The sequence below is a fragment of the Ictidomys tridecemlineatus genome, chromosome 1 (assembly GCF_052094955.1).
Source record: "Ictidomys tridecemlineatus isolate mIctTri1 chromosome 1, mIctTri1.hap1, whole genome shotgun sequence".
Classification (NCBI taxonomy): domain Eukaryota; kingdom Metazoa; phylum Chordata; class Mammalia; order Rodentia; family Sciuridae; genus Ictidomys; species Ictidomys tridecemlineatus.
Window position 1 is genome coordinate 158,523,949 of NC_135477.1, and position 25,022 is coordinate 158,548,970.

Here is a 25,022-nt window from a genome sequence, read left to right on the forward strand (position 1 = left end):
AATTGTCTTTTTATATTGGTGTGTAAAACTGGGAATCGATCCAGGAGTGCTCTACCAGGGAGCTATACCCCTGGCTGTTTTTATTTTTTATTTTGAGACAGGGTCTCACTAATTTCCAGAGGGTCTCACTAAATTATTGAGGCTGACCTTGAACTTACAATTCTCCTGCCTTAGCCTCTGGAGTAGCTGGGATTACAGGTGTGTACCATAGTACTGGTTTAATTATTTAATTTGCTAGATTTTTATTCAGGTTGCATTGAATATTTATATAAAGTTTGGAATAAATAACATGTTGGTAAGATTGTCTGCCCATCCATGAACCTGGAATATATCTTCATTTATTTGATCTTCTTTGATTTCTTTCATGAATTTTGCTTTTTTTTGTGCCTGCCAGTTTAATTTGGAGATAATTCCATTTGGGCAAGTATGGATAGACCTACTTCATCATTTTAAAGAGAGGAATATTATTTCATTATGTGGTTTTGCAAAAATTTACTTAGTCATTCCCTTATTGATGAATATTTAGGCTGCTTCCAATCTCTTTTCTACCACAAAAAATACTGCAGTGAAATTTTCATGTAATTTACCCTGATGAACATATCTTAGAATAAATGTCTCAAAATAAAGTCATGTAATCAAAAGTATATACAATTTAAAATTTGTTATCTTTTGTTAATTTCCTTCCAAAGAAGTTGTATAAGTTTTCTCTCCTGGACTAGTACAAGGAAATATTCATTTCCCATAGCTTCACAAATATAATACATATCAGTTATTATAATCCTTGTCATTTGGATCAATAAAAAATAAATCTCATAGTGGTTATTTATATTTCTTCTAAATGTGAGATTGAGTATCTTTTATTTATTTACAAGTCCTATGAATAAGAACAATCTTTTTAAAAGCATCATGTGGAAAAAAATTTGGATTATGGCTGACTCACAATGGGCTAAGATAAATAAAATAATAAGGGTAAAATATTTGAGACTTTTAATTTTTACTTTTAAAACATGAGACTTTAGTATTCAAATCTAATTCATAAACCGCTTATGATAATATGCTTATATAAGTATATGAAAAAATTTTAGAATTAGTTACTTTTTATCTAGATTATTTCAGGGTTTCTTGTGCAACTTAAATACAAGTTATTTAATGTTATTAATAAAATGCGATAATATTTAATGTTTAAAGTTAGCATATGATGCTACAGTGAAAATTTTAATGATACTACTTAACATTCTTGTTTCTTTGGCCTTGATATTATTTTAAAAGTATTTTTAAAATAGATAATCTTGATGAAAAAGTAATTTACTTGGGTTTGTTTCAGGCCAGTGGATATCTGGGCTTTGGGCTGTATGATCATTGAGATGGCCACTGGAAATCCCTATCTTCCTAGCAGTTCTGACTTAGATTTACTTCATAAAATTGTTTTAAAAGTAGGTAGGTATTAATGAAATATTCTATTACATGCCTAAATAAATATTACCAGATAAATTCTGTTTGATTTTCAAAGTTAGTTTTTTCTGCCTAAAAACAGAGAAGCATATTGTTTGGATAAATGATGGCAGATGGATGCCTGGGGCTGATAGAGAAGGTAGAAAATTTTCTGTTTTTACAAATAATATTTTCTTTTCCAGGATGCAGATAGCTAAGCCATATATTGATGGTTGGTGCTAAGAAAAACAGTACAAAAGGAATGTATTTCAGACTGTCTAAAAGTTGTTGTTAATTTTTGCCTTCTACAAATATTTGTACTTTTAAAATAAGATCTTTTGAACAATAGAATTGAGTCAAATTTTTTTAAAGCTTTTGGAAATAGAAACACCAATTATTTATTTAGAAACCATTCTCTTCAACCAAACCAAACTAAAACAAAACAAAAAACCTCAGGGTAGTTAAAATAACTTATTCAAGAATATATTTGAGGGCAGGGGTGGTGGCTCAGTGGTAGAGCACTTGCCTGGCATGTGTGAGGCACTGGGTTCAATCCTTAGCACCACATAAAAATAAATAAAAATAAAGATATAAAAAGAATATATTTGATGAGGGCTGGGGGCATAGCTCAGTGTTAGAACACTTGTCTATCATACATGAGGCCCTGGATTCCATCCCTAGTACAACACTCAGAAAAAGAATATATTTGATGACAAACAAAAATTAAAGAAATATATTTGATGAGAGTTTTAACTATTTGATGATCTGCTTTAATTGCTCAAATATTCTGGTGATTAGCCTTGCACAGGGTATTTCAACAATTTGTTTTTAATATTTCTGAATGAAGAGCTCAAGGAGCGCTTTGTGTGGTAGGAAAGATATACATAAACATAATTTTACAGGATTATGAGGAAGGAATTGGGAACAATTATGAAAACAATGAAATCTAGATAAATATTGACTTAAGATACTGTTCAGAGCCTTAAAACATCAACTTCTTTTGTGTCTTTAAAGTTCTGGTTAGGAGATTAATGTTAGAAGGAATCTTAGAGAAAATTAGATTAATCCCGTAATTTTACAGATAAATTCAGCCATAAAAAACAAAGAGATTTGCTCAGTCACAGAACTAGTTATAGCAAAAAGGATGCTAGACTTAGTTCTCTCCACTCTTATTTATAGTTCTTTCCACTCTACTACTAGTCTGTAGTCTTGTTTCATCTTATGTAATAGTTTGATTTTAAAATAATTTTAATGTTTTAGCTGTTTTGAGTAAGGCTGTAATCTGTTTTGCTGATGAAATTGTAGTTCAACTATTTAGATACCAATAAGGAAATATGTAAAAGTTTAAAAATGCTTTTTGGGGTAATAGTACATGTCTTACAGGTTTGGGAAAAGAAAACAAACCTGATGTGCCATATTATGCTACCTGTGTGTTATTAACAGTTTACTAGCGAAACCTCAATTTTTTATGACATTCAGATAGTTTCTTGTTCAACTTTGAAAAATTTAAAAAACTGTTACTCTTTCTTGTCTGGGTTTTTAGTAATTTAGTGGAGATCACATGGCAATTTGATTATTTTGATTGTAGATAATTTCTATGTTTTCTTATAAGTATGTATTTCTCTTTTCAGGCAGTTTGACACCTCACTTGCAGAATATCTTTACTAGGAGTCCTATTTTTGCTGGGGTAGTCCTTCCTCAAGTTCAACACCCCGAAAACGCAAGGAAAAAATATCCAAAGCTTAATGGATTGCTGGCAGATATAGTTCATGTATGTTAAGATTAATAATGTATATCTGAGAAATTTGCATAAATTATAATACTATTTTAAAATATTACTTTAGGGCTGGAGATATAGCTTAGTGGTAGAGCACTTGCCTAGCACATGTGAATCTCTGGGTTTGATCCCCTGTATCATATATACAGAAAAAATTATCCAGTTTAGCATATTACTAATCATGTTTCCAGATCTGTCAAATGCAAATGATTTCCCATGAACTTTCTACCATACAGGGCTGACAAGAGGACCAAAATGAGCTAAATAATTTCTGTTCATCACAGAAGCACACTGAGCTTTGCTTTGGCTAGAATCATTGAATATTTAACCTGTAATAATGCTTTGCAAGTAAAAATTTCTTAGGGAAATAAATGATCAGAACATACTGTCAGAAATTCCTGAGCTTTAATTTCATCTTTCTCTCTCATCTCTGGGTAATTGACTATTTCTAAGAATCATTTGTCAAATAAATTTAATTTTTGCCCTGTTAGAACTCACTGATTATCAAAATATTTTTTATTTTCTAGGCTTGTTTACAAATTGATCCTGCTGAGAGGACATCCTCTACTGATCTTTTGCATCATGAGTATTTTACTAGAGATGGATTTATTGAAAAGTAAACATTTGAGTGAATGTGGTCTTTTAAGTATTTTTAAGTTTTTTTTTAAAAATTTATACATGACAGCGGAATGCATTACAATTCTTATTACACTATAGAGCACAATTTTTCATATCTCTGGTTGTATACACAGTATATTCACACCAGTTCATGACTTCATACCTGTACTTTGGATAATAATGTTTTGGATACTTTAGGAAATTTTACTAGCAGGAGAATTGCTGGATAGTTTAATGTTATGAAATAACAAAAGCGTAATGAGTTATTGTTGCAGGTACAGGCTATATGATAGACTTACAGGTATCATGGATGAAAATTTAAATAAAATTAATGAAAGCTGACATCATAACACATTTACAATATTCTAGGCAGTGTGATATGTTTTCCATTCTACAATTTCAGAGTCATCAGAGAGCAGAAATAACATTAAATAGACAATCAATACCTTTTAGCTCCCATTTGGGCCTCTCACTCATAAAATAATTGGTTATTCCTCTTTTGATAGCATCTTTGATCTTTGTACTATAATTAGCACTTCCCAAATTATTTTTTATTTTCTTATTCTCTGCTGTGAGACTTGCTTTCTGATCCTACCCACTAAATTTGAAGTTCCCTGAAGATAGGGACCATAATTCTTTAGACCTTCTGTGTCTTACATGGACAATTAAGATTCATTCTTCAGCCTTATTTCTAAAAATCATTATTTTGTCTTTGGGCTTTGAAAGAAACAAGAAAGGTTTCTTATTAATTGCAGAATTACTCAGTTTGCCTGTGGACATGAATTCAGAAATGTGGACAGCAATTTAAATGTGATGGAGTTAAGGTCAGGGATGAAAAAGTCTGAGAACTGCTACTAAACAGAAAAAAGGCAAAGAAAAGAGAATCCTTGAGAGTAATTAGAACTTCAAGAATTTTACTCTAAAACAAAAAAATAAGAAGATTTATTAATGAACATGCCATTGGTAAAAAGTACCAATCATTACATAAGAAAGTTGCTTCATATAAATTCCATATAGATTAAGTTGATATCTCCTGGGTGTTTAGCTATTAGGATTTTACTATTACAGGGTGATAGCAACTTGAGTTCAAATTATGGAACTCTCAGAAAATGTTTGGGTAAGACTTTTTCCTTTGATACGACGCCTCTTTCCTTTGTGGACCTTCTTCAGTGCAAGGGAGGTTTTATTGCTTTGTTTTTTAAGTACCAGAGATTGAACCCCCAGGGGTGCTTAACTACTAAGCACATCCCTAACCCTTTTTAATATTTGATTTAGAGACAAGGTCTCACTGAATTGCTTAGAGTCTCATTAAGTTGCTGAGGCTGGCTTTGAACTGGTGATCCTCCTGCTTCAGCCTCTCAAGCCACTGGGCTTACAGGCATGCGCCACTGCGCCCATCTGTGCAAGGAATTTTAACAGAAGTGTGACATTTTCTAATTTAGTCAAACTAATCATACTGGAGATTTTTTTCTTTCTTTTTCTTTTTGGTACTGGGGATTGAACTGCACCTGGCACACACTGGAGATATGCACATACAGGATATTTTAGTTTTAGGTGGACATAATATTTTATTTTTACATTTATGTGGTGCTGAGAATAGAACCCAGTGCCTCATGCATGCAAGGTGAGCACTCTACCACTGAGCCACAACCCCAGCCCCAATAGGAGATTTTTTACATCTCCTCACATTGCCTGTAATTAGACATGTGCAACGCCCAGCTGACAAGAGTGGACTGGACTAGGGAACAATTCATTACGGACTAGTATTTCAAAACTTTCCAAAACCAATGGCAGCAGTGGCTTTTGGAATATCGATTTTGGAATTTTGAACCATAGAAATAAATTTTCCATTAAAAAATAAATAACTTCTCAAAAGAAAGAAAGCCAAACTAAAATCAAAACAATCGTTCTTCATTTTTGATGTATTATGTAACTTTGTACTGAAAATATTTCTCCAGAGTAATATTTCAGAAACTAGGTAGTTCATCTTTTAAGTCCTGTTACTTTAAGGAACCACAAAAACCACAAAGTGGCCTGAATTGACCTTGAAAAGAATAGATATTTATCAAAACTTTACTTTTGATAAATGAAAAATTAATTTTAAAATTTTATTAATAAAATTTAATTTATTGAATAGAGTTTGTATTACAAAAGGAATCTAAATCACCTGTTTGGTAAAAATTTTACATAGTAGATTCCAATAGCAAAGAAATTATGTGTGTGTGTGTGTGTGTGTGTGTGTGTGTATGTGCATATGTATATATTTTTAATGCTGGGGATTGAACCCAGGGGCACTCTTTCACTCAGTTATATTCCCAGTCATTTTTGTTTTTTTGAGACAGGGTCTCGCTATATTACCCAGGCTGGCGTTGAATTTGTGATTTTCCTGTCTCAACCTCTGGAGTAGCTGGGATTATAGGCATGTGTCACAATGCCTGGCTAGCAAAAGTTTTAAATTTTTATTTTTTATGTTGGCTCGAGATTGAACCTAGGGCCTCACACATGCTAAGTAAGTATCCTACCAATGAGCCACATCCCCATCCCCCAGGGAGCAGATTTCAGAGGTGAATATTAAGCCATCTCTTTGAGTGCTTTTTTTTTGGTACCAGGGATTGAACCCAGGGGTGCTCAATCACTGAGTCACATCCCAAGCCCTTTATTTATTTATTTATTTATTTATTTATTTTTCAGTTATAGATAGACACAATACCTTTATTTTATTTATTTATTTTTATGTGGTGCTAAGAATCGAACCCAGTGCCTCCCAACCTGCTAGGCAAATACTCTATCACTGAGCTACAACCCTAGTCCCCTGCCCTTTTTAAATAAAATATTTTATTTAGAGACAAGGTCTCGTTAAGTTGATAAAGGCCTCGTTAAGTTGCTGAGGCTGGCTTTAAACTCATGATCCTCCTGCGTTAGCCTCCCAAAGCAGTTCTTAGCACCCATTTTAATCATGTAGCGTTTTTTATGCTATACTTAAAATGTGAAATAATTGGCTAAATGATTACTGAAAGATAAAATATCAACATAAACTTTAGAACGATTATTGTTGGTATTGCTTGTTTTATCAGATTCTTGCCAGAGCTGAGAGCTAAATTATTACAAGAAGCAAAAGTCAATTCATTCATAAAACCAAAAGAGCATTCTAAAGAAAACGAACTTGTGAAAGATGAAAGAAAAGCAATTTATGGCAATATGTTCCTAAGTACTTCAGTTTTGGGAAAGGTAAGAACTTTGCTTTTCATTTCAGCCAACATAATTGATTTATAATTATCGTTCTAATGGAAAAAAAATTCTCATGACTCATATTTTGGATGTGTATATTTCAGGAAGTAGAAAAAGAGAAAAAGCCCAAGGAAATCAAGGTCAGAGTTATTAAAGTTAAAGGAGGAAAAGGAGATATTGCAGAACTGAAAAAGATGGAGTTTGAAAGTGGACATGGTCAACAGGATGCAACTGAAAATGCTCACACTATGTGTCAAGATACAAAACCTATAATCAATGAGCCATCAAACCCCGTCAATCCCAGCACTAACTCCAGTGGTATGAAAGAAGATCCACATGCTGGAGGGTGTATGATAATGCCACCCATCAATCTAACTAGCACTAATTTGATGGCAGCAAGTCTCAATTCAAATATGTCCCACCCCAATCCAAGGTGAGATGTAATAGAGAAGAGACCTAAGTAATAAAATGTTATTGTATAATAGAAAAAAGTTGATATGACTGAACTTCTGTTATACATGTACCTTGGTGTCTTAGTCCATCTTCTTTTGCTATGACAAAATACCCAAGGCTGGGTACTTTATTAAGAAAAGAGATTTATTTGGCTCCATATTCTCATGGTGAGAGGGTCCAGGCAAGGGCCCCCTGGCTGCATCCTAACATGGCAAAGAAGTGGAGAGGGAATGGGCAATATATGGAAGGAGCATGTATACAAGCAAGGAAGCAAAAGGGATTCAGGGGAAGTTCCTGGCTCCCTTGTAACAACCCTCTTTTGTGGAACGTCCTTCAAGAGTAAAACACGCCCCCAAGAGAAAAAGCATTAATCCTTCTTAAAGATCTAATCATCTTCCACTAGGCCTCGCCTCTTTTTTTTTTCATCTTAATGATATATTTAATCCAACATATTCAACATATTTTTTTGCATCTAAAACTTGTTTAATCTTGTTACTAATCATAATTATGAATTAAGCCCAAATCATATTGTTTTTTGGTCAAGTATAAGAAACAAGATCTTTTATATATTAATGAATTGTGTTGTACTATTTTATAAAGGAAATTTTAGCTTGTTCAAACAAGTTCACCAAATGCAGTGTGATAAATGAAAAATAAAAATATAATCAAAATAATTAAACATATCTTGGAATATGTTAACTCTAAATAATTCTTAGCACCAATATTGGAATATGCTAATATTGGAGTATGCCTGTAATCTCAGCAATTCAGGAGGCTGAGGAGGGGATGGCCAATCCAAAGCCAGGTTCAGCAACCCAATGAGGCCCCAAGCAACTCAGTAAGACCCTGTCTAAAAACAAAAAAATATAAAGGGTGGAGATGTGGCTCTGGGTTAAATTCTGCTACCAAAATAACAAAAACAAGCAAATGAATAATTCTTAGGTTAATGAAGAAGTAGAAACAGAAATTGCCTACTTTCTTGAACTAAAAACACAATTTATCAAAAGCTGTGTTAGATGGCCAAAGTGATACTTAGAATAAAAAATGATGAATAATTATCATTGTACCTTTTTTTTTTTTGGTACCAAGGATTGAACACTGGTGCTTTTTTTGCAACTGAGTTACATCCCCATCCCTTTTTACATTTTTAATTTGAGACATTGTCTCACTAAGTTGCTTAAGGCTTCACCCACTTGCTAAGGCTGGCCCTGAACCTTAGTCTCCCAAGCTGCTGTAATCATAGGAATGCACCACCATGCCTGGTTATCACTGTACTTTCAATCTTTGTGGTGTTCTAAGATTTCAACTCATGAATTATTATTTTATTATAATAATAATCATTTTTTCTTTCTATTGGCACATTATAATTAAACATAACAGTGGGATTTGTTCTAATATATTTATATGTGCACACAATAAAACAGTATAATTTGAACAATTTCATTCCTCAGTACCTCCCCTTTCCATCTCCTCCCTCCCCTGATCCCTTCTTCTATTCTGCTGCTCTCCCTTTTATTTTTTTAAAATTTGTTCTAATTGGTTATACATTACAGTAGTATGCATTTTGACACATTGTACACAAATGGAATACAATTTCTCATTCCTCTGTCTGTGCATGGTGTAGAGTCACACCAATAGTGTAATCATACATATATAGGGTAATAATGTCTGTCTCATTCTATTGTTCTTCCCATCCCCACAACCCCACCCTTCCCCTCACTCCACTCTGCACAATGCAAAGTTCCTTGATTCTTCTCTATCTCCCCCTCTCACAATGGATCAGCATCTGCTTATCAGAGAAAACATTTGGCCTTTGGCTTTTTGGGATTGGCTTATTTCATGTAGCATGAGGTTCTCTAGTTCCATTCATTTATTGCAAATGCCATAATTTCATTTTTCTTTAAAGCTAAGTAATATTCCATTATGTATAAGTACCACATTTTCTTTATCCATTCATATGTTGAAGGACAACTAGGTTGGTTCCATAGTTTAGCTATTGTGAATTGAGCTGCTATAAACATCAATATGGCTGCATCACTGTAGTATGCTGATTTTAAACCAAGGAGTGGGATAGCTGGGTCAAATGGTAGTTCCATTCCAAGTTTTCTGAGGAATTTTCATTCTGCTTTTCAAAATGGTTGCATAAATTTGCAGTCCCACCAGCAGTGTATGAGTGTACCTTTTGATACACATCCTCACCAACATTTATTGTTGCTTGATTGAACCTAGAGGTGCTCAACCACTGAGCACATCCTCACCAGCATTTATTATTGCTTGTTTTCTTGATAATTGCCATTCTGATTGGAGTGAGTTAAACCTTAGAGTAGTGTTGATTTGCATTTATCTAATTGATAAAGATGATGAACATTTTTAAAAATATTGTTTAGTAGTCCATGGACCTTTATTTTATTTATTTATGTGCAATGCTGAGAATCGAACCCAGTGCCTCACACATGCTAGGCAAGCACTGTGCCACTGAGCCACAACCCCAGCCCCAGAGATGATGAACATTTATCCATATGTTTGTTGATTGATTGTATTTCTTATTCTGTGAAGTGTCTGTTCAGTTCCTTAGCCCATTTATTGATTGGGTTATTTGGTTTTTCGGTGCTAATATTTTTGAGTTCTTTATATATCTTGGGGATTAGTGCTTTGTCTGAGGTATGTGTGGTAAAGAGTTTTTCCCATTCTGTAGGCTTTCTATTCACATTATTGATTGTTTCCTTTGCTGAAAAGAAACTTTTTTAGTTTTAATCTATCCCATTTATTGATTCTTATTTTTTCTTCTTTTGCTTTAGGAGTCTTATTAAGGAAGTCAGGTCCTAAGCTGACATGATGAAGATTTGGGCCTTCTCTTTCTTCTTTTAGGCACAGGGTCTCTGTCCTAGTGCCTAAGTCTTTGATCCACTTTGAGTTGGTTTTTGTGCAGGGTGAGAGATAGAGGTTTAATTTCATTTTGGTGCATATAGAGTTCCAGTTTTCCCAGCACTATTTGTTGAATAGGCTATCTTTTCTCCAATGTATGTTTTTGGTGCCTTTGTCTAGTAATAAGATAACCCAATTTATATCAGTTTGTCTCAATGTCTTCTATTTTGTACCATTTGTCTACATGTCTATTTTTGTGCCAATACCATGCCATTTTTGTTACTATTGCTCTATATTGTAATTTAAGTTCTGGTACTGAGATGCCTCTTGCTTCACTCTTCTTACTAAAGATTGCCTTGGCTATTCTGGGTCTCTTATTTTTCCAAATGAATTTCATGATTGCTTTTTCTACTTTTTTCTACTTCTATGAAGAATGTAATTGGGATTTTAATAGGATTTGCATTAAATCTGTAAAACAGTTTCGGTAGTATGGCCACTTTGACAATATTATTATTATTGTTTTTAATATTTATTTTTTAGTTTCCGGCAGACATAACATCTTTGTGGTGCTGAGAATCCAACCCGGGCCACACACATGCCAGGCGAGCGCGCTACCGCTTGAGCCACATCCCCAGCCCACTTTGACAATATTAATTCTGCCTATCCAAGAGCATGGGAAGTCTTTCAATCTTCTAAGGTCTTCTTCAATTTCTTTCTTTAGTGTCCTGTAGTTTTCATTGTAGAGGTCTTTCACCTCTTTTGTTAGATTGATTCCCAAGTATTTTATTTATTTAGTTTTTGAGGGTATTGTGAATGGAGTAGTTTTACTAATTTCTCTTGCAGTGGATTCATTACTTGTGTATAGAAATACATTTGATTTATGGGTATTGATTTTATATCCTGCTACTTTGCTGAATTTATTAGTTTTAGAAGTTTTTTGATGGAATTTTTTTGAATCTTCTAAATATAGAATCATGTCATCAGCAAATAGTGATAGTTTGAGTTCTTCTTTAGCTATTTGCATACTTTTAATTTCTTTCTTCTGTCTGATTGCTCTCGCTAGATTTTTAAGGACTATGTTAAATAGAAGTGGTGAAAGAGGGCATCCCTGTCTTGTTCCAGTTTTTAGAGGGAATGTTTTCAATTTTCTTCATTTAGAATGATGTTGGCCTTGGGCTTAGCACAATGTTGAGGTATGTTCCTACTATCCCTAGTTTTTCTAGTGTTTTGAACATGAAGAGGTGCTACATTTTGTCAAATGTTTTCTCTGCATCTATTGAGATAATCATATGATTCTTGTCTTTACATCTATTGATATTAAGTATTATATTTATTGATTTCTATATGTTGAACCAACCTTGCATCCTTGAGGTAAACTCCACTTAATTGTGGTGCACTATCTTTTTAATATGTTTTTGTATGTGATTTGCCAGAATTTTAATGAGAATTTTTGCATCTATGCTCATCAGGGATATTGGTCTGAAGTTTTCTTTCCTTGATATGTCTTTTTCTGGTTTTGGTATAAGTGTGATAACTAGCCTCATAGAACAAGTTTGGAAGAGTTCCTCCCTTTTCTATTTCATGGAATGATTTGAGGAGTATTGATGTTAATTCTTCTTTGAAGGTCTTGTAGAACTCTGCTGAGAATCCATCTGGTCCTGGACTTTTCTTGGTTGGTAGGCTTTTCATTTCTTGAAATTGATCTATTTATATTATGTGTGTTCTCCTGATTCAGTTTGTGGAGAGCATATGTCTCTAAAAGTTTGTTGATGTCTTCAATATTTTCTATTTTATTGGAGTATAAACTTTCAAAATAGTTTCTAATTATCTTCTGTGTTTCAATAGTGTCACTGTGATATTTCCTTTTTCATCACAAATTTTAATAATTTGAGTTTTCTCTATCCTTCTCTTTATTAGAGTAGCTAGAGTTTATCAATTTTATTTATTTTTTCAAAGAATCAATTTTTTGTTTTGTCAATTTTTTTCAATTGTTTCTTTTGTTTCAATTCCATTGATTTCAGCTCTGATTTTAATTATTTCCTGTATTCTACTACTTTTAGTGTTGATTTGTTCTTCTTTTTCTAGGGCTTTAGATACAATGTTAGGTAATTTATTTGTTGACTTTTTACTCTTTTAATGAATGAGCTCAATGCAATGAACTTTTCTCTTAGCACTACCTTCATAGTGTCCCAGAGATTTTCTTATGTTTTATCGGTGTTCTCTTATTTATCTCTAAGAATGTTTTTATCTCCTCCCTGATGTCTTCTGCTGTCTATTGTTCCTTCAATAGCATATTATTTAGTTTCCGGGTGTTGGAGTAGCTTCTATTTTTTATTTTATCTGATTTCTAGTTTCATTCCATTATGATCTCATAGAATGCAGGATAGTATCTCTATTTTTTTTTTGTATTTGCTGAGAGTTGCTTTGTGGCATAACATATAGTGTATTTTAGAGAAAGATTTATGTTCTACTGAGAAGAAGGTGATTCACTCAATGATGGATGAAATACTCTCTATATATTGTCTGTTAAGTCTAAATCATTGGTTGTATTATTTAGTTTTATAGGTTCTTTGTTTAGTTTTTGTTTGGAAGATCTATCCAGTGGTGAAAGAGGTGTGTTAAAGTCACCTAGTATTATTGTGTCGTGGCCTATTTAATTCTTGAAATTGAGAAGGGTTTGTTTGATGTACATTGATGCACCGTTGTTTGGGGCATAAATATTTATAATTGTTATGTTTTGTTGACATATAATTCCATTAAGCAGTATAAAATATCCTTCTTTATCCCTTCTGACTAACTTTGGTTTGAAGTCCACGTTGTCTGATATGAGGATGAAAACCCCTGCTTGTTTATGCAGCTTGTTTATGAGCGATATGTTTTTTCCCAGATATGTTTTTTCCCAACCTTTTACCTCAGTCTGTGGATGTCTATTCCTAGGAGGTGAGTCTCTTAAAGACAGCATATTTTTTTTTCTTTAATCCAATCTGCAAGTCTATGTCTTTTGACTGATGCATTTAGGCCATTAACATTCAGGGTTATTATTGAGATATCCTTTGTATTCCTGGTCATTTCGGTTTATTTTTGGTTTTTAACTTGACTAAGTTTCTCCTTTGATTGGCTTTTCCTTTAGTGTAGCTCCTGTCTTTGCTGGTTTTCATTTCCTCCTTGTGAAATATTTTGCTGAGAATGTTCTGTAGTGCAGGCTTTCAAGATGTGAATTCTTTTAATTTTTGTTTATCATAGAAGGTTTTTATTTCATCTTCAAATCTGAAGCTTGATTTTGCTGGATTAAGATTCTTGTTTGGGGGCTGGGGTTGTGGCTTAGTGTTAGACCACTCACCTAACAAGTTCGGGGTGCTGGGTTCGATTCTCAGCACCACATAAAAATAAATAAATAAAAAAATAAATAAATAAAGGGATTATGTCCAACTACAACTAGAAACAAAACAAAACAACAACAATAACAACAACAAAAGATTCTTGGTTGGCATTCATTTTCTTTTAGAGCTTGATATATGTTGTTCTAGAACTTCCTCGCATTGAGAGTCTGGTTTAAGAAATTAGCTGAAATTCGAATTGGTTTCCTCCTGTATGTAATTTGATTTTTTTCTCTCAAAGCCTTTAAAATTCTTTTCTTATTCTGTATGTTAGTCATTCTCCTTATAATGTGCCTTGGTATGGGTCTGCTGTAATTTGGGGTCCTATAAGCCTCTTATAATTTTCCGTTTCATTCTTTAGATTTGGGAAATTTTCTGATATTATGTCTTTGAAAAGATTGTGCATTCCTTTGGTTTATATCTCCATATCTTCATGTATTCACATAAATCTTAAATTTGCTCTTTTCATGTTATCTCATATTTCTTGGAAGTTCTTTTCATGGTTTCTTACCATCTTCTCTGTGCCGTTGACTTTATTTTCAAGAGTATGTATTTTGTCTTCATTGCCTAAGGCTCTGACTTCCAAATGGTCTAGTCTGTTGATGATACTTTCCATTGAAATTTTAATTTGGTTTATTGTTTACTTCATTTTGAGGATTTCTGCTTGATTCCTTTTTATAATCTCTCTTTATTGAAGTGATCTTTCACTTCCTATATTTTCCCTCTGATACCATTCTTTATTTTAAAGATCAGCCTAACTATGTACCTTCTAAATTGCTTCTCTGGCATTTCTTCTACTGTGTTATCTATGGCTTCTATTGCTGGAAAATCTTTGTTTATTTGAGGCACTTTGTTCCCTTGTTTTTTCATGTTTTTTTGTGTGTCTTCCCATCTAGCAGTATGGATCTGAGGCAGTATAGTTTCTACCCTATAGTCTTATAGTGTCCTTGAAGGCTTCCAATACCTCATCTGCAGGTACTGTAATGAGCTTCCAGGGGGCAGCAGGCAGTCTGTGGGTAGTCTTTAAGATAACACCAGCAATCCTAGAGGTTGGCTGGTGGACAATGGGCAGGCAAGAGGCAGGCAAATGGCCAAATGGCGGATGATAGGCAGCAGTAAACAAGCAGTCTGTGCTCGAAAGGCAGGCGATATGCTGGTAGATAGCAGAAGGGAGGTAAACAGCAGGGTATCAGTGGGCAATGATGGCTACTTTGCAGAGAAACAGTTCCTCTCTTCATAACTCCTTTCTGAGTTACGGAGCCACGAGGAATGAAGCTTCTAGTTCACCATCTTGGATCCTCCTAGGCCTCCCCTCTTAAAGGTTTCAACATCTCTCAGCACCATCACATTGGGACCAAGCTTCCAGCACATGGACTTTGGGGGACAAACCATATCTGAACCATAGCAGGTGATACAACAAAGTAAGCTTTATTCTATATCATAACAAATTCTCTAAATATAGAAAGGATAATAAGAAATAATCTTTGTTAGTCAAATGGCATTTTAAGGTCAAATCTTTTGGCAGGAAAACAGCATATTGGGCCAGTTTTAGATTTAACCTCTGATGAGAGACTGGTATCTTGAGTCTGATTAATTGTGGACAGTGTATTGAATGGTGAGAGACTGTCTAGCAAATCATTAGGATTATTTATAAATTCATCTATTGTGATTGTATGTAAGGAAGGAGACAAGCTTCATTCATTAGTTCAAGCAGATTCTTTTAGTGTTTTTTTTTTTTTTTGAGGGGGCCTACCTGGGGATTGAACTTGGGTGTTTTACCACTGAGTTACTTGCCTAGTCCCTATTTTAAAACAGGGTCTTGCTAAGTTGCTGAGAGTCTCACTAAGTTGCTGAGATTGGCCTCAAACTTTCCATCTTCCTGCCCCAGCCTCCCAAGTTACTGGAATTACAGGCATGCGTCACCATACCTAGCAATCCAAGCAGATTCTAGCAGATTTTTTTGGACTGGCAGATTGTAAGGATTAGTGGTCTGCAGAGATGAACAAGTAAACATGTCCATCCAAAGGTGCAGTAGGTTATACACTATAATAGCCCAATTGTTCTTGATCCCAAAACCATGGTGTCATAATTGTGATTATAAGCCAGTCTTAGACAGTAAGCTCATATGAGATCCAAGTTCAGGACAGTCAGAAGAGATCAAGTAGGCCAGCAGTAGTAACTCCATGACATATTCATTACCACATGTTAGCCATGCATTAGTTTTCCTCATTACCACTTCTCTCTTTAGAGCTCTTGGTACTTAAAGACAGCCAATCACTTTTTGGTGCTCAGTGTTCTAACAGTAGACATCCATGGTGTAACTTACGCATCTTGAAACTAAAACAGAGGTACTTCTGGGGAGTTCTAATAACTTCTCATTTATTTTTAAATAATAGGTTAATTGAAAGAGCAAAAAAGAGACGCACTTCTTCACAATATGTTGGACAAGTTATGTCTAATAGCAGGCAAGAGGACACAGGTCCCACTCAAGTAAGACAAGAAGCTAGTCATTAAAATGTGGCCTCTTTTAACATTAGCCCCCTTTTCCTTTTCTCAGTTTTTGGGATTCCAACATTTTAAAAAATATGCTTTTAGTTTATTTCATTTACTTATTTTTTTAATGATACTGGGGGTTAAACCCAGAACCTTGTACATGGTAAACATGCAATGTACCACTGAGCTACATCTCCAGATTTCATGTTCTTGAGTTGATAATAGGCCATTATTTCCTTATTGTTTTTACAATTTTAGTTAATTTCCTTTATTTTAAGTTTTGTATTTAACGTGAGACTTAGAATAAATTAAAATTTCTACCTTTAAAAGTCACAAAAATATTTTAAATATTTTATTCTGGATTAAAAACAACTTCCAAATATATACTACTTACTTTCACTAGAAAAAAATAATCTGTGTAGTTCATTCACCCTCACCAATTTTTACATAGGAATGTGGTTTATTCACAATTGAAGCACGGGCTCAGTTTAATAATGAAAATGATGTCAACACAAACCTATCTAAGAGTAGGTGTTTTAAGTACATTTCTGTACATTTGTGGAGTGGGATACACTGCCTTAACAAAGTTTTTTGATCTTTTACCAAATGATCAAAAATAGGTAGACAAATGTTTTCCAAATGCCATTCATAAATAGTTTTTTTTTCTTTGAGTTTTCCCAGTGTTCACAAAGTGTGTAATTTTAAAAAATAGGAAAGTGAACTGAAGCAATTTTTCCAAAGAATGCAATAGATGGTACTAGAACTTAAAAGTTAAGATTCTGGTTCTCTGGAGCAAGACTGTTATTTTCAGAATAATAAATATACTAAAAGTTTGTTTTTTGAAACTTACATTGGAGTTTGATCTGTTTATATGTTTAATGGTATTCTATTCTACTTCTTAATTTTAAATAATTGTTGTTATATTTTGCATCATCCAAATGGTTAAGCAATTCTAGGCTTGTCATTCTACAATAGTTACACACATTTCTTTAAACTAGCTCTCATTTGTTTGTTTAGAGCCAAATGGAGAAGCATGTATTTAATGAGCGAATAGGTCCAAACCACCAAATGGCAAGTGGGAACAAACGGAAGCTGAATTTTTCCAGATCTGACAGGAAAGAATTCCATTTCCCTGAATTGCCTTTCACAATACAGTCAAAGGAGATGAAAGGAATGGAAGGTACACATTTGCTGCTTAGCTGCATAAATCTTCGTATGATAACATGTACAGGACTTTTTTTTTTTTGTAATACAGGTTATAGTATGATTTGAAAATAGTAAATTATTGAGAAAAACATTTTCCATTGTTGAGATTTCAAATAAAGGATGATACAAATGAGATAATTTAAAAACCCATTACATCCCAAGTTTTCAATTCTGTATAGTACAATGGGACACAATGGGTTACAGAGGTGTTAAGACAGCTTAAAAAGGTAAATTTTTAATTCATTCAATGTTGAAATGTTAGGACAGCATGCAAAGAAGGTGGTTTTGGTTCAGTAAATGACCTGGAATAAATCACCTTTCTATAATTATTTGACCAGGAATGTTATATGTGCTTTAGGCACCCAAGGATTTCATAGATTGATTTATAAATTTAAGATTTATTTTAAAATGAAACTTTTTTTGCCAAGTTATGTTTTTTGAAGAATAGTGACACCTTGTGAAAATATGATATAATAGCAAGACTGTAGTACTTATACACTTATGAGGAATTACCTGACCTGCTTAGTAATACTTAGGATAAAAATATATTCCTTTAATACTAGACTCTGAATTATAAAACAGTTTATCGTATTTTATTATTGTAACTCATGATTCATTTATTTCCTTTGTAATAAACTAAGAAACCAACTGTAGTGGACTTCAGAATTTCCATTTGAAATTCTTGAAAAGGAGAGTAAAATTTCCAAGTAGGAATAACGAATTTTCATTGTTTTATATATTTTTGCAAAAGTTAAACAGATAAAAGTGCTGAAAAGGGAGTCAAGGAAAACAGATTCATCTAAAATACCAGCTTTATTTAATATGGGTCAAAACCAAGAAAAACAAGAGGTAAAACTTTTTTGCTTATAACTTTTACTAAGCAATGTTATTTAAAGTCCTTGATTCTTTATAAATTCAGTTGTTACTAATGGAAAGCTATATAAAAATTCAGAATTCTGTAATCTTCAAACTCTGGAAAGAGAACTATATCTTTCTAGAATAACCAGTCATAAATGTTTCTAAAATTTATTTTGGGGAGTATTAATTAACAGCCCTCATTTTTTATGTTTGGTTTGTTTTTGAGATGGAGCCTTGCTATATTGCCCAGGCTAGTCTGGAACCCTTGGGCTCAAGTAATCTTCCCATATCAGCCTCCCCAGTATTAATGGTATTAATATGGGAGTATTAATGGTATTCTATTCTACTTTTAAAAAATATGCCTGGCATATCAGCTCTCATTTAAATTTTGAATGACAAGAATACATAGTACTTAGGGAAAATAGCAGCTGTGTTATGTGTGTTGTCAAACATCAAGCAATTAATCCATACCAATGAAAATGACAGTTCAGATATAAACTTCTGGTTACATGGGCCACCAGCATATATATTCGATTTAGCTTCTTTTTGTTTTCTCTCCAATTTATTCCCCATCTCTGCTATTTACCCACATGTCCTATTTTCACAAATATTTGCTCTCAGCTAGCTATCAGGTAATTTCTTAAAATATCCCCTACCCCTATTCACCAGAAAGATTTTTGAATTTTATTTGGAAATTCTGAAGTTTTCAACTCCAAATGAATATCCTTTAAAGGCACTCTTTTAAGAAAAACAGCCTGTGCTGAGATCCCAGTGAGTTAAATAATGTAGGTGGCCTCCTAGCTGCCCTTTTGAGGTCAAATCTGTAAATGATTTATCAACTTTATTATCTCTATTTTTTAAAAAAAATTGGCTACATTTATTTATGATAAGATTTTACATACTTACTAAGGAAATTTGAAGAAATTAAAAATACAGAAAATTTTATCTGAAACTGTAAGAAGGCATTTTAACTAAAGCTACTCATAATTTGGAGAACAATATTATTAGATACTATTAGATGTATGCTCCCTGTGGCAATTAGGGCTATGCCTTAGTCTTGATCTCGAACTTGTTAAGAATTCCACAATCCACTTTGCAGAAAAGAGATAATAAAACAAGAAAGCCACTAATGGTCATCTGCTTGTTCATTATAAAAGTAACAAGGTGGCTTTAAACTTATACTTTTGGTGACTTACTAATGTTACAGCTTGTTGCACAGCACACCATTTACACGTATTTTGAATGATTGGGTGAATTAGAGCTCTTGAACTTGTGTAGACTAGCATTACAGATTTTTATCTTACTGTTCCATGAAAGGCCCCAGGAACAAAACCATTCTAATGCTAGAACAAAAGAAATTCTTAAGGCAGTTCTGTCAATTTTAGGAGAGTAAATAAACAGGAAACTGAAAGGAAAGCCCTTTCTTCCTCACATGATGTAGAGCTCCTAAAAAGATGACTTTTTTGGGAGTGAGGTACCAGGGATTAAACTCAGGGGCACTCCACCCCTGAGCCACATCCCAGTCCTATTTTGTGTTTTTATTTATTTGGATACAGGGTCTCACTGAATTGCTTAGCATCTCACTAAATTGCTGAGGCTAGCTTTGAACTCGTGATCCTCCTGTCTCAGCCAAACCAGCCACTGGGATAACAGGGGTGGGCCACAGCGCCTGGCTACTTATTCTCTTGAAAACATATTATGCTATTTTGTTCTCCAGAAAATCATGTCATTGTTTTGTGGTGCTGACGATCAAACCCAGGGCCTTATACATACCAGACGAAGGCTAGACCACTGAGCTACTCATTTCCCAACCTTGACATTGCTTCCCACCCCACTTTAGGAAAGGAGCCTATTTAGATTTTTTATCTTTATCTTGGTACTTACTATTAAAATTCCATTTTTCTGGATGTGTTGGCACGCTTCTGTAATTCCATCTACTGAGGAGACTGAGGCAGGAGGATTACAATTCTGAGTCACTGGGATCACAGATGGGTGTGCTCCACCACACCCAGCTAAAATGATCTTCTAAAAAGAGTGACCTTAAAGCAAATTATTATTAGAAATAACCAGAAGTCAATTGTTTATAGTTTATTTGTACTGTCTATTCAAAAGTAGTTCTGACAGGTGACTGAAATGGCATATAAGGTGTTGGACCACGATGCAAGAAAAGACCACTGACTCCAATTAAAATCAAATTAAAGCAAGCTTATTATTTCGACCGGCTGGGCTTCCTTTCCCATCAAAATCATGGGAGCCAAGGACAGCCGAGAAGCTTCCTTGCAGCCCAGTTTTATAGCCCAAAAAGTTACACAAAGGGGGGGTTACAGATAACAAAACTCTGAGGAGCATAACATAGTTTACATTTTTGCTGGCCCCAACATCAGAATTTATGGAGGTCTTAGAGACTCAGAGAGGGTCGTTATCTGGCCAGGGAAGACCAGAATTTTTGAGGCATCACTAAGGTTTAGGAAAGGGTTGTTATCTGGTCAGGAAAAACCTGGCATGGGTGAGTTCAGGGCATGGGCAGGCATTCCAATCAGCTTTACAACATCAACTAATGGCCAGGCTATACAGATATCCTAATATTTTTACAGAAAACAGAAATGAATCCTTCATAACTTGTGGCAAGCTGGCTTCTGATCTGAAGAGAGAACTAGGCTAGGTATATCATAAGGCTAGTTCAAACACTTTTAATAAATTAATATACAAATTAAGAAAATTTCTAGCCCGGGCACAGTGACACACACCTGTAATCTCAGCGACTGGGGAGGCTGACATAGGAGGATCTTGAGTTCAAAGCCAGCCTTAGCAACCACAAAGTGCTAAGCAACTCAGTGAGACCCTGTCTCTAAAGAAAAAAAAAAAATAGGTCTGGGTATGTGGCTCAGTGGTTGAGTGCCCCTGGGTTCAATCCTCAGTACCAAAAAAAAAAAAAAAAAAAAAAAAATTTCTTCATTTGCTTCGGCAGCACATATACTATATAATTGGAACTGTACAGTGAAGATTGGCATGGCCCCTGCACAAGGATGACAGCAAATTCATGAAGTGTTCCATTTAAAAAAAAAAAAAAAAGATATTTTGAGTCTGTAGTTTTAGAGAGTACAAGAGAATATGATATGATACATTTTTAACAACATAAGCTAGGAGGCTGGGAGTGTAGCACTTGCCTAGCATGCACTAGGGCCTGGATTAGATCCTCAGCAAGGCCAAATAAACAACAACAATATACAAAACAAAACCCATAAAAACAGGAATAGCAAATCGGATCAAAGTATTTCCTAAATGTACATTAAATTGTTTCTGGCATATTGAAATAGGCATGCATCCCTTGAAGAGGCTCTACAACTAGGGAGAAACCCTAAATTACTGTGAATGAGTAACTTGGGCAAGACGGATGAGTCCATACAAAGGCCACCTTTAGTTCTCTTTGATGGTGATAATGAGGAATACTTTGTTAGAAACAAACCCCAGATGCAAAATACAGTATTCTATCTCTGCTTGCATTTCCTTAGCCAAAGACTCACTGTTTCCTCAGTTAAGGTCCTGTTTCTATTTACTTTTAGAATACAGGAAATGCACAGACTGAAAGGAAGAAGAACCTGCCAGATGTAGAGTAGAAAATGCAGCAGCTGAAAATTCAGGGAATATCAGAATTATAATATGGTTTAAAGAGAATGCTTTTTTTTTAAAGAGAGAGAGAGAGAGAGAGAATTTTTTTTTAATATTTATTTTTTAGTTTTCGGCGAACACAACATCTTTGTTTGTATGTGGTGCTGAGGATTGAACCCGGGCCGCACGCATGCCAGGTGAGCATGCTACCACTTGAGCCACATCCCCAGCCCAAGAATGCTTTTTATTAATGTTACATACACAAAAGTGTTGACCAGAGGATCATACAGATTAATCAAAAATCTTGTATAATTATGTGTATATTCACCTAAATTTGAAATTTATAAAATTTGAATTACTTGTTGTCTTAACTTGAATATTAATTTATAAAAAATTGCCTCAACTGTATATTCTAATAAAATTGCAGTTTACATTAAATCAAATAATTTTATTTGAACATCTGTTATTTCAGGCATGTTTGATTAGTGGTCAATCTCAGCTTTGGCTCAGAGTTTTATAATTACAGAAGGGAGTTTCTAAATACGTCATAAAGTGAGATCCCAATGTCTGAGAGCACCAAACATTTGTGGGCAAACAAGTATACTTGATAAACATGAAACATGGGTTTGGTTCCACACTGTACGCTCTGAAACAGCATTTAAACAGACTGAGAAATTGTTTAAAAAGATGGAAACTGGATAAAGCAAGGAAGCAATTCTTTTGGCCTGACCAGCGTATTTATAATTTAGTTCTTTACATATAATATAACGTTAACACAGTCAAGGTTTTAGCAGCATATATTTACATTCTTATCTTTGATTCTTACTAGCTTGGTTTCTAATTTTAGGGTGGAGATGGCCATTGTGAGGGGAAGAATTCGAAGAGGAACAGATTTTTTTTCTGGTAGTGTCTTTTAAATAATGGTAAAAATACAAACTGACAACTTCCCTTTTTAATGTTATATACAATAGAAATGTACCTTGAGCTGTTGCTAAGAGAGCCATCCATCCATCTGCATTAGCCTCATCCAATTGTTTTTGTTATGTTAGGGAAATATTCACTGTTTTCTTCTTTCTTCTAAGAACTCTGTTGTTGTGATGCTTTGATTTGGAATTATAAAGTCATCTCCTCTCTGTCTGTTTTTTACTTGCCATGATTACTGAGTGGGTAACATTCCCTGTTACATGACACACATTATACTTATACTGAGTCACAGAACTTCAAAAGTCAATTATCTCCTAGAACTCTCCAGTTTCCTGAAAACAAATTCTTAATGAAATAGCTAATCCATTGTTTTATTTTATTTTTAGTATTACAATTGAGCTCTAGCCCTTTTTATTTTTTTATTTTGAGACAAGTTCTCACTAAATTGCGTAGGGCCTCATTGAATTGCTAAGGTTGATCTTGAACTTGTGTTCCTCCTGCCTCAGATTCCCATTATTTTAAAAGCTAATCATTACCATTACATGATGAAATATGTCTTCTATTGGTCAGCAATAAAAATATAATACTTATAAAATATCTAAAGATAATATGACTTTGAGATGTTAATTCTTTTATCATTTTAAATAATTGGCTACACTCTTCCAGTTTCCTAGTTCCATGTAATAGTACTTTTATGTGGTAAGGACTTTTTCTATTTCATAAAATAAACTGTGCACAACCCAGAGATGGTATACTATCTGACTTTTCTATTGCTGTAACCAAACAACACAGATTGGATAGTTTATTAAAAAACGGGGGTGGGGGGGTTGGCCCCTAAGAAGCCTAAGAGCATGGTGCTGGCATCTGTAAGACAGCCGATGAGGGAGGGCCTTCTTACTGTATTATAAACATGGCAGAGGTCATTACATGGTGAGACAGGGCAAATATGCTAGTTTAGTCACTCTTACTTTTCTTATAAAGTCATTAATGTCATCATAGGGGACCCACTAGTATGACCTCATCTAATCCTAATTTCCTTTAAAGGCTCCAATTTCCAAATCTCTGAACATATAAATTTGGGGATTGAGTTTCCAATATCTGAACTGAGTGTGTGTGTGTGTGTGTGTGTGTGTGTGTGTGTGTGTGTGGTGCTGGGGACTGAACATGGGATGTTGAACACACTAGAAAAGCACTATACCAAGAGCTACATTCCCAACCCTTCAACATATGAACTTTTGAGGGATATATTTGAACCTTGGCGCTACCAAAATTCTGGATTTTTCTACTCTTCAAGAAAAGTTAATACAATTGTCCTACTTGATGTTTTACCAGGATTCTACCTGATTCTGTATTTACTGAATCAACACGGAAATAAAGGAAAACATAATTTTATTATTTTTTTTTTTTGAAATTTTTATTTCATTTCATTTTTGCGGGACTGGGGATAAAACCCAGGGTCTTGCACATGCTGGGCAAGTGCTCTGCCAGTGATTTTCCTCTCCATTCCTTTATTTTATTTATTTTTAAATCAATCATTTTCACTTTCATTTATTATAATTTATCCTTTTTATTTATTATAATGGGTTTCATTTATTACAATTTATGCTTATTTGCTAGAGGTTTGATCATCCTATTTTGGCATCATCAATAATTTTTTTTATTTGTTCTAATTAATATACATGACCATAGGATGTATTTTGACATATTATACATAAATGGAGTATAACTTCTCATTATTCTGGTTGTAAATGATATAGAATCACACTGGTTATATAATTGTATATGTACAGGGGTACCTGCATTTTTTTTAATTTTATTTTTTAATTTGTTCTAATGAGTTATACATGACAATAAAATGCATTTTGACACATTGTGCACAAATGGAACATAACTTCTCCTTCCTTGGCTGAACATGATGTAGACTTAACTTTTATTTTGAGAAAGGGTCTTGCTAAATTGGTGAGAATGGCCTTGAACTTGTAATCCTCCTGTCTCAGCCTCCCGAATATCTGGGATTATAGGCATGCACCACTACATCCAGCAGAAAACATAATTTCTTTATTACACACTGTGATCATTTTTCATTGCAGAAAAAAATAGCATGAGATTATTATATATAATAGACCTTTCTAATCAATTTCTTGTTAGCTTTAGCATAGAAATTAACATTTGTTTCTTGTGGT

The 25,022-nt window shown here is 34.0% G+C and overlaps 1 protein-coding gene and 1 non-coding gene across 7 annotated transcripts in view; both read left to right on the forward strand.

Moving 5' to 3' along the window:
- The window catches only part of Cdkl3 (cyclin dependent kinase like 3), a 49,788-nt gene extending 25,979 nt beyond the window's left edge, over nt 1-23,809 (forward strand). The window contains exons 5-14 of one of the 6 annotated variants that reach the window (XM_078050575.1): nt 1,325-1,437; nt 3,063-3,202; nt 3,736-3,824; nt 6,901-7,054; nt 7,159-7,487; nt 16,146-16,239; nt 17,260-17,422; nt 18,200-18,297; nt 21,870-22,112; nt 22,763-23,809. In XM_078050575.1, coding sequence (XP_077906701.1) covers nt 1,325-1,437; nt 3,063-3,202; nt 3,736-3,824; nt 6,901-7,054; nt 7,159-7,487; nt 16,146-16,239; nt 17,260-17,422; nt 18,200-18,297; nt 21,870-21,923 — 1,234 coding nt within the window. In that variant the 3' untranslated portion in view covers nt 21,924-22,112; nt 22,763-23,809. Of the gene's footprint in view, nt 1-1,324; nt 1,438-3,062; nt 3,203-3,735; nt 3,825-6,900; nt 7,055-7,158; nt 7,488-16,145; nt 16,240-17,259; nt 17,423-18,199; nt 18,298-21,869; nt 22,113-22,762 lie in introns of those variants that run through there. The other 5 variants (XM_078050567.1, XM_040271807.2, XM_040271806.2 and 2 more) reach the window with 5 other exon arrangements.
- LOC120885932 (U6 spliceosomal RNA) lies at nt 21,261-21,366 on the forward strand. Its single transcript, XR_005728730.1, has one exon. It is a non-coding gene; the product is annotated as a U6 spliceosomal RNA (small nuclear RNA).
- Nucleotides 23,810-25,022: the final 1,213 nt, after the last annotated feature.